The sequence below is a fragment of the Grus americana genome, chromosome 1 (genome assembly GCF_028858705.1).
Source record: "Grus americana isolate bGruAme1 chromosome 1, bGruAme1.mat, whole genome shotgun sequence".
Lineage (NCBI taxonomy): Eukaryota > Metazoa > Chordata > Aves > Gruiformes > Gruidae > Grus > Grus americana.
In genome coordinates this window covers 188,276,303-188,288,350 of record NC_072852.1, presented here as the reverse complement: position 1 = coordinate 188,288,350, position 12,048 = coordinate 188,276,303, and the positions used below count along the sequence as shown (strand labels likewise).

The window sequence follows — 12,048 nt, the reverse complement described above, 5'->3', positions numbered from 1 at the left end:
ATGCTCAGCATTCTGCCTTAGCCTCCTGCCCTAGAGCATTGAAAACCTCTGCTCCTGCACATGCTTTCAACACACAGCACAGTTATTAGGCAAAAAGCACTGGAATTCTTTCCTTTGATGAATTTAACACAAGGTATGTCTATTGTTGTTGCCACCTAAATTTACCTTTTTGTCCTATAATCTTAATTTCTGTACTATGAACTTAGTGAATACACAATATAACGGTAACAATCCCCCAGCAAAAAGCATATACAAAAGTACAAAATTTAGATTGGCATTAAAATGTTTGAAAAGAGCAGCATGCTAGCAAACTATTTGAAGAGTAACATTTTTTTCCACTTCTTGATTTAGCCTAGGCCTAACGTTGGAAAAAAAGTTTTTATAGAAAATCTTGATGCAGGGAAAGAAAGGAAAATATTTTAAGAGTAATTTACACCACATCAAATTGATGAAGATTTTAGGTTGAGCAAGAACAAGAATCAGCTGTGTGAGACAATCAAAGCCAATCACAGTTGAATCAAACAAGTATCATTGCTCCCTCAACTAAAATATGATAGCAAGACTCCTAGTTTACCAAAATATTCAGGATTCCCATAAGTAACCTTCACTTTAAAATCAACTAGCCTGATACGCACAAAGATTCACAATGCTTTAAAAACATTCTCTTTATAAAAATGTTGACTAATTGTTGAAATCTAAATTCACACACTTGAATTCACTTACCTTATGCTTATACTTTTCAGAAGCTCTGTGAAAGTGAATGTCATTTCATCCAGATCAATTGCTACAATAAAGATACAGACTCCCCATGTTTCCTTTTTCTTTTTGTTATAAGCCTTTTAGAAAGAGAAAGTAGTTTTTAGTTTTATTATGCAATAAAAGCAGGTAATATATGGAAAGCATTAATTTGTCCAAACTAGATTAGAAATTGTCAAACAAAACACCCTTAAGCAAACTATGATATATGACTATGATAGCCAATTATTTGGCAACTGAAAACCATTACAAGTTTCACGTTACTGCTGAAAGACAAAGCACTACAACTCTTATTCTTAGAGTACAAGATCAATTTTAGCCATACAGTTCAGCAAAGCTTTAAAATAGAAGCTTTGGTTCCACGGAACATTTATGCAAACCAGAAACAATCTTTTTTTTTTTTTTTTAAAGTTACTGTATTTGACCATAAGAAGACACTGAAGGTTAAGGAATCAGGAGAGATGCCATAAGAAAGAAATACAAAACCATTACAAGGACAGGCAATAAATACTCACGAACTTTATTCTCCAGCTAGGTCTCAACCACTTAGTTGAAACACAAACCCATCTCTTCATTTAGTAAACAGCACCCTCAGGCATTTTCCTACCATACAGGTATACTTAAGGTCTGTCTTCTGCTGCTTAGAAGTAAGGTGCAAGCCATAACTGATCATCCTTCACCAAAGAAAAGCCATCCCATGATGACAGATGTGTCATCCACATGGAGTTCACTCTTGACGATTAACAAGCTAGTCACTTGGAGCCGGCCAGGTACGAGTTACAATTCCTGTATCCTTCCACCAAAACAGCACCTTAATGGAAAACCGCTAAAGAGCAACATTTTGTAGAAGCGTGGAAGAAAAAACTTAAGCAGGTCTACCACAGGTTTGGGAAACAAAGCTATTTTGAAGACAGAACTAGGGGTGGGTGCAGCCCTGCAAGACTCCTAAAACAGCAAACTCATAAAATACTCCTCAAACATTTGGCATCCTTGTAAATATATCTCCAATGCCACCCAGTCCCACAGTCACTTCAGCAAAGGAGCAGCTTTTCAGCGTGTGTCTCAGCAACTCTAGGTCAGACATGACATCTGCTAGAGGATGGAGGTGAAACAGACCCCCAAGAATAAGTAAACTGAAATACTCAACTCCTGCTCTTCTACACTGCTTAGTTTTAGCCCACTCCCTGGCCTACTTTTTTATGCTTTCCCCATCACTCCACCTAGCTGCCTCCCAGACAATACCAGTGAAAGCCACAGGGGCCAGTTCGCTCTAGAAAACACTCCCCAAAGGCAACAGGAATAAGACTGCACCAGACCTGGCCCTCTCCATCTTACCTGGTCTTCCAAAACTACTGTGAAAGGCTCTGCATCCTCAGCACCTGCTCGTGTCCTTGCTTACTCAGCAGTGTAACCATGACAAATAGCTTGCTTGTTACCATAAATGATACAACAACAATTTCACTAACACTTGCAACAATTTTATTTTTTTTGGCAATTGCTCTGCTTCTTTTTTGGGACCTCCTCCAAAGAATGAAAAGTTTCATTGGTTTGTGCAATTGATAAGAGTTATAGTACAAGCTTGAATACTAAAGTAACTAGCCACCTTCAACAACACAGTAACTGTCCATTATTTAAGTTACTACTTTCTTCCTGCATTCCTATTTGAGCACTTCTATCAATTGTGACACCTTGTACAACAGAAAATTATTTTGAAAGAAGCTATTGACAGACTGAAACGCATTTGGTGATACATAAAGGAATGAATATTAATATCAAATAGTCACTGTCTCTTTGTTTATTGGAAACCTTCGCTTTTTATATATTTTATGTACCACTATATACTACCAGCAACCTAAAGATGAGGCAAAAAAAATTGCTCTCGAGGAGGTTTTGTACAGAAGAAAGGCTTTGCTAAGAGATGCGCTCCCACTGTCTCAGCCAGTCTCAACAATCCTTTGCTGACACGTACAACAAGCTACCAGGCACATGGGAACATAGGGATGTCTATTTTTCTGCATTAATATGTCTGTGATGCATTGTAAAAATTTTTGAAGGCTAAGGCTAGCTGGTGACCTACCAAGAAGAATGACTACTCACTTACTGAGGACACCACTGCCACTGGAGTCATCTGACCTTCTTTAGTAAGTTCCCTTCACTTTATGTTCCTGCAAACTCAGACCATGACATTGTTCAGTAAATACAACATCTCGTAGGGCAGGAGGACTGTGCGCTAGGAAGTGATGAAATTATTGCTGGTTTGCTGCCAGCAGCTTAGCTCTACTCTGCAAGAATGAATGCTTGAAGGCTATAGCAATGGTTTATTTGGCAAGAGCCAGGTCTGGTTTTGCAAGAACAATCTTTGAACTCCTTATGCAGTATGGTTTGGGGTAACAACTCATTTATTTCTACCATTAAACAAGATGGCAGCCTCAGAGGCAGCCTGTTGATACACTAGATTCAAACCATTAGTGAGTCAAACTCTAATATCAGGACTACCCCCATATCCACTTCTGGTGTTACAGGATACTTTGGGCACCTTCTCCTCAATCAGACAGAAGATGTTGGATGACTGCTAGCCTAACAAAAAAAAAATTATACAGAACCCAGGATAAACAAATAGATTATGATTTTTTTTTCTAGTAGCAAAGAAAGGTGAGCAGCACCTGAGCATGCCCATCTCTCAACATCAGCTGAGAGAGGAAGGAAAGGAAAACATGAAAGAACTGGGACTATCCCACCAGCTACTGCTGGTTAAAATGCCCAAAGATGCAGGTAGACTGCAGTTTCCTCAGAAAATAAGACTATCTGCCCACACCCATGCATGAAGATTTTAGTGATTTTAATACATAAAATATAAAGATCATGGGGTAGGAGAAGGGGAGATGAAATAAGGAGTCCTGGCAAGTCAGACTCCTGAGATTCTCCTCTTCATACTCCTTCCCTCCCAAAGCTCACAGACATTTTTCAAGTTCTTTCCTGTACAAATGAGTTAAAGCTGACTGCAGAACAAAAATGCAGCAGCATCACTCCATTCAACTATTTTGCCAGTGTTATAACTCCAGGGGAGCCAATCCCTAAAATTAACAGTTTGTTTACAGCCAAAGCCAGACGATTCATCCCAGATGGACTTGAGAGCATGGGAATGGATGCAAGACAAATTCACAGCCAGAAATTAATTTCTGAGGGTTTTCTTCTTGACCACAATCTGACTCAAGATCTTTGATGATACAACACCACAACCAAAAACAGGCAGGACAACAGCTCAACATTTGTCTTTGGCTGTCACTCAGTTTCAATAAGATGACTTCCAGTGACCTTATTTCAACTCATCATGAATCAAAGCCTACCAAGCACTAACTGAAAGATTATTTAGCACCTAACAGTCTACATAGATTTTTATTTTTTTTTTAATTCAGGATTCTAGGGAACCAGTGGTATAACTTTGGGCAATGCAGGTCAGTTTTGTTGACTCAATATAGTTTTCTGTAGGAAAAGATTTAAAACTCTTACAAACTCATTCAAAATATTTATTTCTCATTCTGGACTTACTATTACTAATATATAATCTATTTTTAGCAGATCATTAGTTTGCCTAGATCTAGCGAAAACAACCTGGAGGAGTCATAGGCTTAAAATGCTCAAACTGAACTATTGTGAAATGGGATTCTTGCCTCTCTTCTTTCCAGGTGTTGTTGCAAGGTGTTAAGGCACTAACAGAAATAACGTCTGCTCTCTACCTCAAGAGGTTCTCCAGTGATAAATCAGTCACAAGGAGGAGATGGTCACAGGAAGTCTCAGTTCTAGTTTGCAGTTAGAGATGTTTATTATTCTGCCAACACCGATAACAGTTTTGATGACAGCCTACAAAAGTGATCCAGGAATAGAAACTTCAAATGATGTTGAGTAAGAGAAGGTCAAGAGAAATGTACATGAGAAACATGCAAACGCAGATGCGTATTTGAATCAAATGGGATATGGGATGTCACACTGTAAATGCCAAAACCCTAATTTTTGAAGGGGAAGATGTGGAACTTTTTGGCTTACTAAAACCTCAGCTACCACATCCTAATCAATATAGAGAACTAGCTAGATGTTACAAGAAACATGCGCAACATGTTTGTGATTATGGGGGGGGGGGGGGGGAGATGGAGGGAACGAACGATGGCAGTGAAAAACAATCAAGAAGCAATCACAACAGAAAACTGATCAGAGTTAAAACCTGTAGGAAAAATTTCCTCAAAAAAAATTCTGAAGTGAATACGGTACCCACTGTCTAAATATAAGAAGTTCTGTGTAAAGACAGTTAGATTTTCCATTTTTCAGCAATAATGGGTTTAAATTTACCATTGAACATTGTCTGGAATGGAAGATTACTATTAATTCTCAACAAATAAAATCAAATTCAAATATAATATTACCTAAAAGTAATGGAAGCCAGTGGAAAGTATTGAACCAATGAAAATAGTTCTTCTGATACAAAGACTTCCCATCACACTTTTCTTGCATGTAGCAAGACTGGAGGGGACATCAGTCTTTGCCCAGGATGGGCACAAGATGAACAAAAAAAGAAACTGTTTGTCAGTTAGCTGTACTTTTAAAGTGCAAGGGCACAACACGTACGTGCAATACATCTATTACCAAGATACCAAATACCACCAGCAAGGAGCTGTGGTGATGATTTATGGGTGATGATTTATGCCATCCAGAGGGACCCTGACAGGCTTGAGAGTTGGGCGCATGCGAACCGCATGAAGTTCAACAAGGCCAAGTGCAAGGTCCTGCACATGGGTCAGGGCAATGCCAAGCACAGCTATAGGCTGGGCAAGGAGTGGATTGAAAGCAGCCCTGAGGAGAAGGACTTGGGGGTGCTGGTGGATGAAAAGCTCAACAGGAGTCGGCAGTGTGCACTTGCAGCCCAGAAAGCCAACCGTGTCCTGGGCTGCATCAAAAGCAGCGTGACCAGCAGGTCAGGGAAGGTGATTCTGCCCCTCTACTCTGCTCTTGTGAGACCCCACCTGGAATACTGCATCCAGCTCTGGGGGCCCCAGTACAGGAGAGACATGGAGCTGTTGGAGCGAGTGCAGAGGAGGGCCACGAAGCTGATCAGAGGGCTGGAGCACCTCTCCTGTGAGGACAGGCTGAGAGAGTTGGGGTTGTTCAGCCTGGAGAAGAGAAGGCTCCAGGGAGATCGAATTGCGGCTTTCCAGTACCTGAAGGGGCCTACAGGAAAGCTGGAGAGGGACTGTTTATGAGGGGGTGTAGTGACAGGACAAGGGGTAATGGGCTCAAGCTGAAGGAGGGTCGATTTAGATGAGATGTTAGAAAGAAATTCTTTACTGTTAGAGTGGTGAGGCACTGGAACAGGTTGCCCAGAGAGGTTGTGGAGGCCCCCTCCCTGGAAGTGTTCAAGGCCAGGCTGGATGAGGCTTTGGGCAATGTGGTCTAGTGGAGGGTGTCCCTGCCCATGGCAGGGGGGTTGGAACTAGATGATCTTTGAGGTCCCTTCCAACCCAAACCATTCTGTGATTCTATGTTTGCTTCAGGACTTTCAGTAGCTCTTTGGTTTTTAATAACAGAGGATCCTAAAATATCTGTAATTTTGCTCATCCATCCAAAGCTTTAGTGGATTCAGGTTCAGTTTAGCTGCAGTTCTATAAATAAGAGACAAAACTCTAGACAGAAAAGACTTTACTAGTTCATACGTGGTTCATGCTTTTGCCAAAAGCAAGAAGCCTCTGCATGTCTTTTCACATGAGGATGAGGTGGTTTACCAACTACAATGTTTTCTTTTTCATAAGAAACTACAACCAAAAGGAACGGATTCAATTTAAATGTGGAATTTTATGGATTGGGAACATTTGATCTGTTGATCACTAACTTATTGGTCTATATAGAGCAACCTTGCTATATTTAAGAACTTGTTATTTCATTCCTCCACTTAACCTACAGTTCATCTTCTAAGTTTTCTTCAGTAAGAACATAGTTCAACTCTTGTGTGAATCAAGTGCTCTGCAGCATCTGCATACCAGTCTAAGTCATCAGTTGGAGAGAATTTCAGAACATAAGATGAGCACTTAGAAACAAGGAAAGATGACAGAAACATCTTCAGATGCTAGAGACTTTTTTGGGGGAAAAATAAAATAAGGCAGCAATAATACATTTTCATATCCATGGGGTGCAGAATAATCACCACTGGCTTGAATAATAACACAAACAGGTTAGCATAGTACTTGGGGGAAAAAATTCATGGGCAAAGAAAAACTAGGAAGGACTAACTATGCAGACTGCAGATCTTTCATCATCAGTTTTTAATAGCGGTTAGACAGACACTTGATAAAAATGACTCAGGAATTCATGAGTCTGAACAGCTGAGCAGCAGCAGAACTGTGGGCCACATTTCCCAAACAGTGCTACGAACAGCAAACAAAAAACAAAGCTCCTACCCACGCACCACATACTACAGCAAGTTGGGCTGCTGAAGTTGAAGCAGACAGATCCTATGCCACGAGGTCCTTGGCAGACTCCATTTTCTATCAATTTCCTAAGCCATTTTAATTTTCTTTGCAGCAGTTTGGTTCCAATTTAGTCACCGTATCATCTGTTCCTCACATTTGTTCTTTCCAATATATTAAGCAACAACTCAAGTTGCTTTTTCCTGCTTATGTCACCCAATATCCTACTTCAGATTCTCATTTTGTTGTTCTTTACCAAAACAAACAATAGCAGAACATAAACGCCCTGAACTTTTTCCTAGCGGTATTAGCATGGCTTCCAGGATCTCTCCTAGTCTTTCTTACACCAACAATCACATGCTGCTCAAAATACGTTAGTAATTCCACTAAGTCTATTAACTCCATCTGGAGTTTACAGGCACTATTGATTCATAATACAGATTTTTGGGTAGTTACAAAAAAAAGTACAAGAGAAGCAAGCATCAGAGCCGGTTTTCTAAGTCAGCAACTCTCAATGTATGAGACTTTTGAAATTAAGACAGTAAAAAAATACAACTCTAAACCAAATATTTTCTTTATCTAGGTAACTTGGTTTAGTAAACAATAGAAATGTTAGAAAGAACTAAAGTCTTTGTATGACAGTATTGCAAAAGACCTTATTTGTATATACACTTCAATGTTTACAACAAACTTGTGTGGGAGTTCACGGGATATAAAAAGAATTTTAAAATAAAATATCTTTCTGGTCATGCATCAGGTATCTTCCTTCACACCATATACCAACAGCACTGATTCAGTACAACATTTCTGGAACCAGTGTTTGGGGTTTTGTCTCAGAGATTTCAAGTTATGATTTTATTGTGGAAGGGGGTAATTAAATTCTGGCTGTCAGAGAAAAATTTTACCACCATATTTAACAGATAGTTGTAGTACTTGGAACAGCCTCTCTCTGCAGGTCTAGTTTTTCCAACTACAAGTTAGCCTCATTTTCCAGAAAGGTCACATAACCATCTCTCTCCTGTTACCTTCCTCTTCCACACCTCTCACAGGGTTTCAGCTGTTTCAAGGATTTTAAGGCCCAGCTGTGACAGGGCACAGCTGTATATCCTTGACTCAGACTGCTGCAGAAACAGATAAGTTGAGAGCACTGTAAGAAAAGCTACAGTACAGAGCTATGCAAGATAAGGTGAAATTTCAGAGAGAAGTAGCTCAAAGATTAAAAAAAAATGTGGAAAGGTATGACATACTAAAGGAAAAAAAGCAGCAAGTCAGCCAGTTGTAGTGGTGCCAGTGGCTTCAGCAAGTGTTGGTGCAGAGGATTCATTCCAGGGACCAGCAGATACCAACCTTTCTCCTCCTAACTGATGCTTGCCTGACCAGCAAAGACACTTTAGGCATCTCACTGGAAGTGCAGGCACACCTAGGCTGACAGGTCACTACATCCTAGCAATCCTTTGTGTGCCTCTGCCAAAAAAAAATTGCTTTATACTTTTAAGCTGCATATACTTTGTTTGCAGAGTCTCTTTGCACACAATTACATGTACCCTAAGTGATCCAAAAAGGACAGTACTAATAAGTCACTTTTAAGTAACTAAATATTCATTGAGCAAGGATACAGCAGGTTCCCCACATTCACACCCTGAATCTCTGTCTGTTACCACTGTACCTTATGTGTGGGCCACACTGCTTCTTAATTAGCACTGTAAGTCCCTTCCACATCCTCAGAGGCTTGGCAGGCACAATTCTGAGATCAACCACAAAGAACAAGGCCAGTGTGCCAGGGAAAGTAAGGTTTTCAGGTCTTTGTACTCTGTAAATGGCTTGAGAGTGGGATCATTAGATGCTACTTCTATTTCCATCAGTCATCTGATGATTTAAGCTTCCTCAAGTCACACCAACTACAGGGTTAACCCAGAAGTGTTTTAGTAGATATTTGTCTCAGCTGGTGTCCTGCTATTTCCCTTTCTGCTTGAGAACAGAAAACTGCTACATAAGCAGCTTCTGCTCAAGTTCAGAACTGAACAGGTTAGTACTGAACCACGTTGATTAAAATATACACAGCTGGTGCTTGCAGGACAAACCCTGGGACAGCCCCTCCCAACACATTACCTTTTCCACAGGGGAAAAAGGAATGGCCATCTAAACACAGCCTCTCCCCGAGTCTCTGCAACCTGAACCAAAGGGTCACCCTGAGAAGCCCTGCTCCCCATGATAACAGCTTGACTTGGAAAGAGAAGCAACAGTTAGCCAGGCTGCTAATTTGCTTGACTTCACACTCGTGAAGCCTGCACTGGTCTCAGCTAGAAGTAGCAACTCCAGTGCCTACCAGGTCCCCACGGAGGCAACATGTTTGCCAGCTTCCTCATTTCAACACCTTGCTGATATCTCAGAAAGTTTGAGGAAAAAGGCCTTGGATTGAACCACGGTATAATGTAGACTTTCCTATACATTGAAAGGCTCTTAGGATAGGCCTCAATTACACTATAATTGCAAGACAATAAATATTTAGCTATATGTCATAATGAAGATCTAGTCATTGCCCTGTTCTGAAGGGGTAAAGGAGGTCATCTTTAGATGCTGAAAGGAAATGCCCTGTGTCTTATCTGGCAACTGCTAGGTAATGATCAGTGAAAAGAAAGTTTCACCTGTAAGTGAAACTTGCAGAGTTATACTGAAACCTGCCTTGTTTTTCTCACTCACTAGAACTGACTACTCCTGTTTCAGTTCATAGAGATAGATATAAATCATCCCTGGAAACATCCACAGCCAGAAATTGTATCTGATACTGAAAGAGCTGTACACAGACTCTCCCACACTGTTACTGTACTGTGTTGTGAAACAAAATGCATCGAAAGCTAGTAAACCCATGCTGTGGTTTAAAAGCCACAGACAATGAGGTATTACTAGTGACAGCAGAGCTGTGGCAGGTCAGCTCCAGTTGTAGAAGAATAAGCAGAAGTCAAAACAAACATTCAGATGCTAGCCCACACAGTGCAAATAAAATACCCCAGCCAGGTATTTTTAATCTAATTCAGGTCTGTGTAACAAAGCTTTGGTCATGATTTAATGGTATTGTAGCCCTTCTCCAAGTCAACTTGTTGAGACAGCAATAATACATTGAGAAGAAAAAAATCAGGAAAGGGCATAGCATTTTAATCTGTTTATACATGCCCAGTGACTAACTTTGAATGGAAATACCTCAATGATAAGTACATACAGATTAACGTTATACAGTGGAAAAATGTTTAACCTACAAACATCCCTTTCTCTGCAATAGTCTTCTCCAGATCCTTTCTGCAACCTCATAAAGAAGGCCACAGTAGGAAGAAATACAGAAACACAGGATGAGATGACCCATATAAAGCTGACTCACATTTGACATAACTTAGAGTTTGAAGAATTAGCTGATCACATGGTGTTGTTTTCTACTGTCATTTATCAGCAATCTAAAAGAAATCTCAAGTCCATATCTTTATTGGAAAACATCAACAAAAAATCAAGATATGTAGATGCCAGTGTATATAAACAGGCACATGGCAACATCCAACTCCAGTCTAACTGCACTTGGAAAAAAACAAAGTCATACTGCACAAGCCTTGGTTGCAAGACACTTGGCCCCCAGTCCAGCAAAGTTACAGTTTAATATTTCAACAGGACGGACACCACAACAGAGGGATGAGTTACAAGCAGCTGTTACTCACTACAGCTCCATCCACAGCCGACAAGCTCTCGTACGTCTTCCACGCTTTCTCCCTCACGCTGTCCGATACTTTCAGCGCATCACAGAGCACGACGAAGTCAGCTTCGCCGATTTCGAGCCTAGGAAAAGCAAAAGACTTCGCTAGCGGGGACTCCGTGCAGCACACCGGCTGCATGCCGGTAACACCGGTTGCTGAAGGGCGCCCCGGGGTGACACCGCCCCACCCGCCAGAAGAGCCCGGCGAGAGGCACAGCCCGCACCCCCGAGCGCGGAGAGCCTCAGCAGTGCCCCAGGCCCGCCCCGCAGCGGCAGACTCCCGGCCCGCGCAGGACGGTGCCGGCCCGGGCGGCGCTTACCGGGGGGCGGCGGGCGGCGCGGAGCCGCTGTCGGGGCTGGCGCGCTGGCTCCTGGCGGCGCCCGCCCTGCGGGGGAGCTTGGGCGGCATGGCGGCCCGCGCGCGGGCGGCCGTTGGGCTCCGCCGTTCAAGAGCCCGCCGCGGGCGACAGTAACGACAGGCTACCGCTACCGCTCCTCTCCCCCCTACCCCACCGCTCTAAACCGCGGGAAAACTGCGTCACCCCCCCAGCCGCTTGCCGTCACTTCCGGGCCGGCTGCCACTCCCCTACCCCACCCACCGGCGAGGAGCGGCGACCACTCCCCCGAAGCACAGACCGGCTCGGCGCGTCTCAGAACCCGGAAGGAGAAGCTATCCGCGCCAGCCGCTCAGCCAATAAACGCGCTTCTTTCTCCGCGCTAGCCAATAGGAACCGACTCCTCTTCGTGCGTCCTGGTAACTGGAGCGAGGGTGGTGGCTCGCGGGTGCGGCTGGGCTCCCTGAGGTAGCGGTGGGTTGGCGGCCGGGCTTAGCCGCCGGCAGATACCGGAGCAGCTGCCCCGTGCTCGGCAGCGTTTCTCGCCCTCCCAAACTCGGTTTTGCAGCTGAAGTGAGTCAGAGCTGAACGACGCAGCAAGGGAAGGAGAGGTGGCATCCGTCTCGGCCGCAGATGGCAGGTGACTGAGGGAGAAAGGACGTCTTGGCGAGGTGGTCAGCGCCACTTCCTCACAAAATGAGCACTTGCAGCCTGGGCGTTAGGGATCCTCCAGGGTCCTTCAGTCACTCCAGGGACTATCGCTCGGTTA

General features: G+C 42.9%; 1 protein-coding gene across 1 annotated transcript in view; it reads right to left on the bottom strand.

The window, feature by feature from the left end:
- Nucleotides 1-11,521, bottom strand: part of RB1 (RB transcriptional corepressor 1) — an 81,708-nt gene extending 70,187 nt beyond the window's left edge. Inside the window, exons 1-3 of the mRNA XM_054804086.1 lie at nt 11,265-11,521; nt 10,910-11,027; nt 724-836 (exon numbers count right to left, since the gene is read on the bottom strand). Of these exons, the coding sequence (XP_054660061.1) occupies nt 724-836; nt 10,910-11,027; nt 11,265-11,353 (320 nt within the window). The 5' untranslated portion in view covers nt 11,354-11,521. The remainder of the gene's footprint in view (nt 1-723; nt 837-10,909; nt 11,028-11,264) is intronic.
- Between the last annotated feature and the right edge of the window lie 527 nt (nt 11,522-12,048).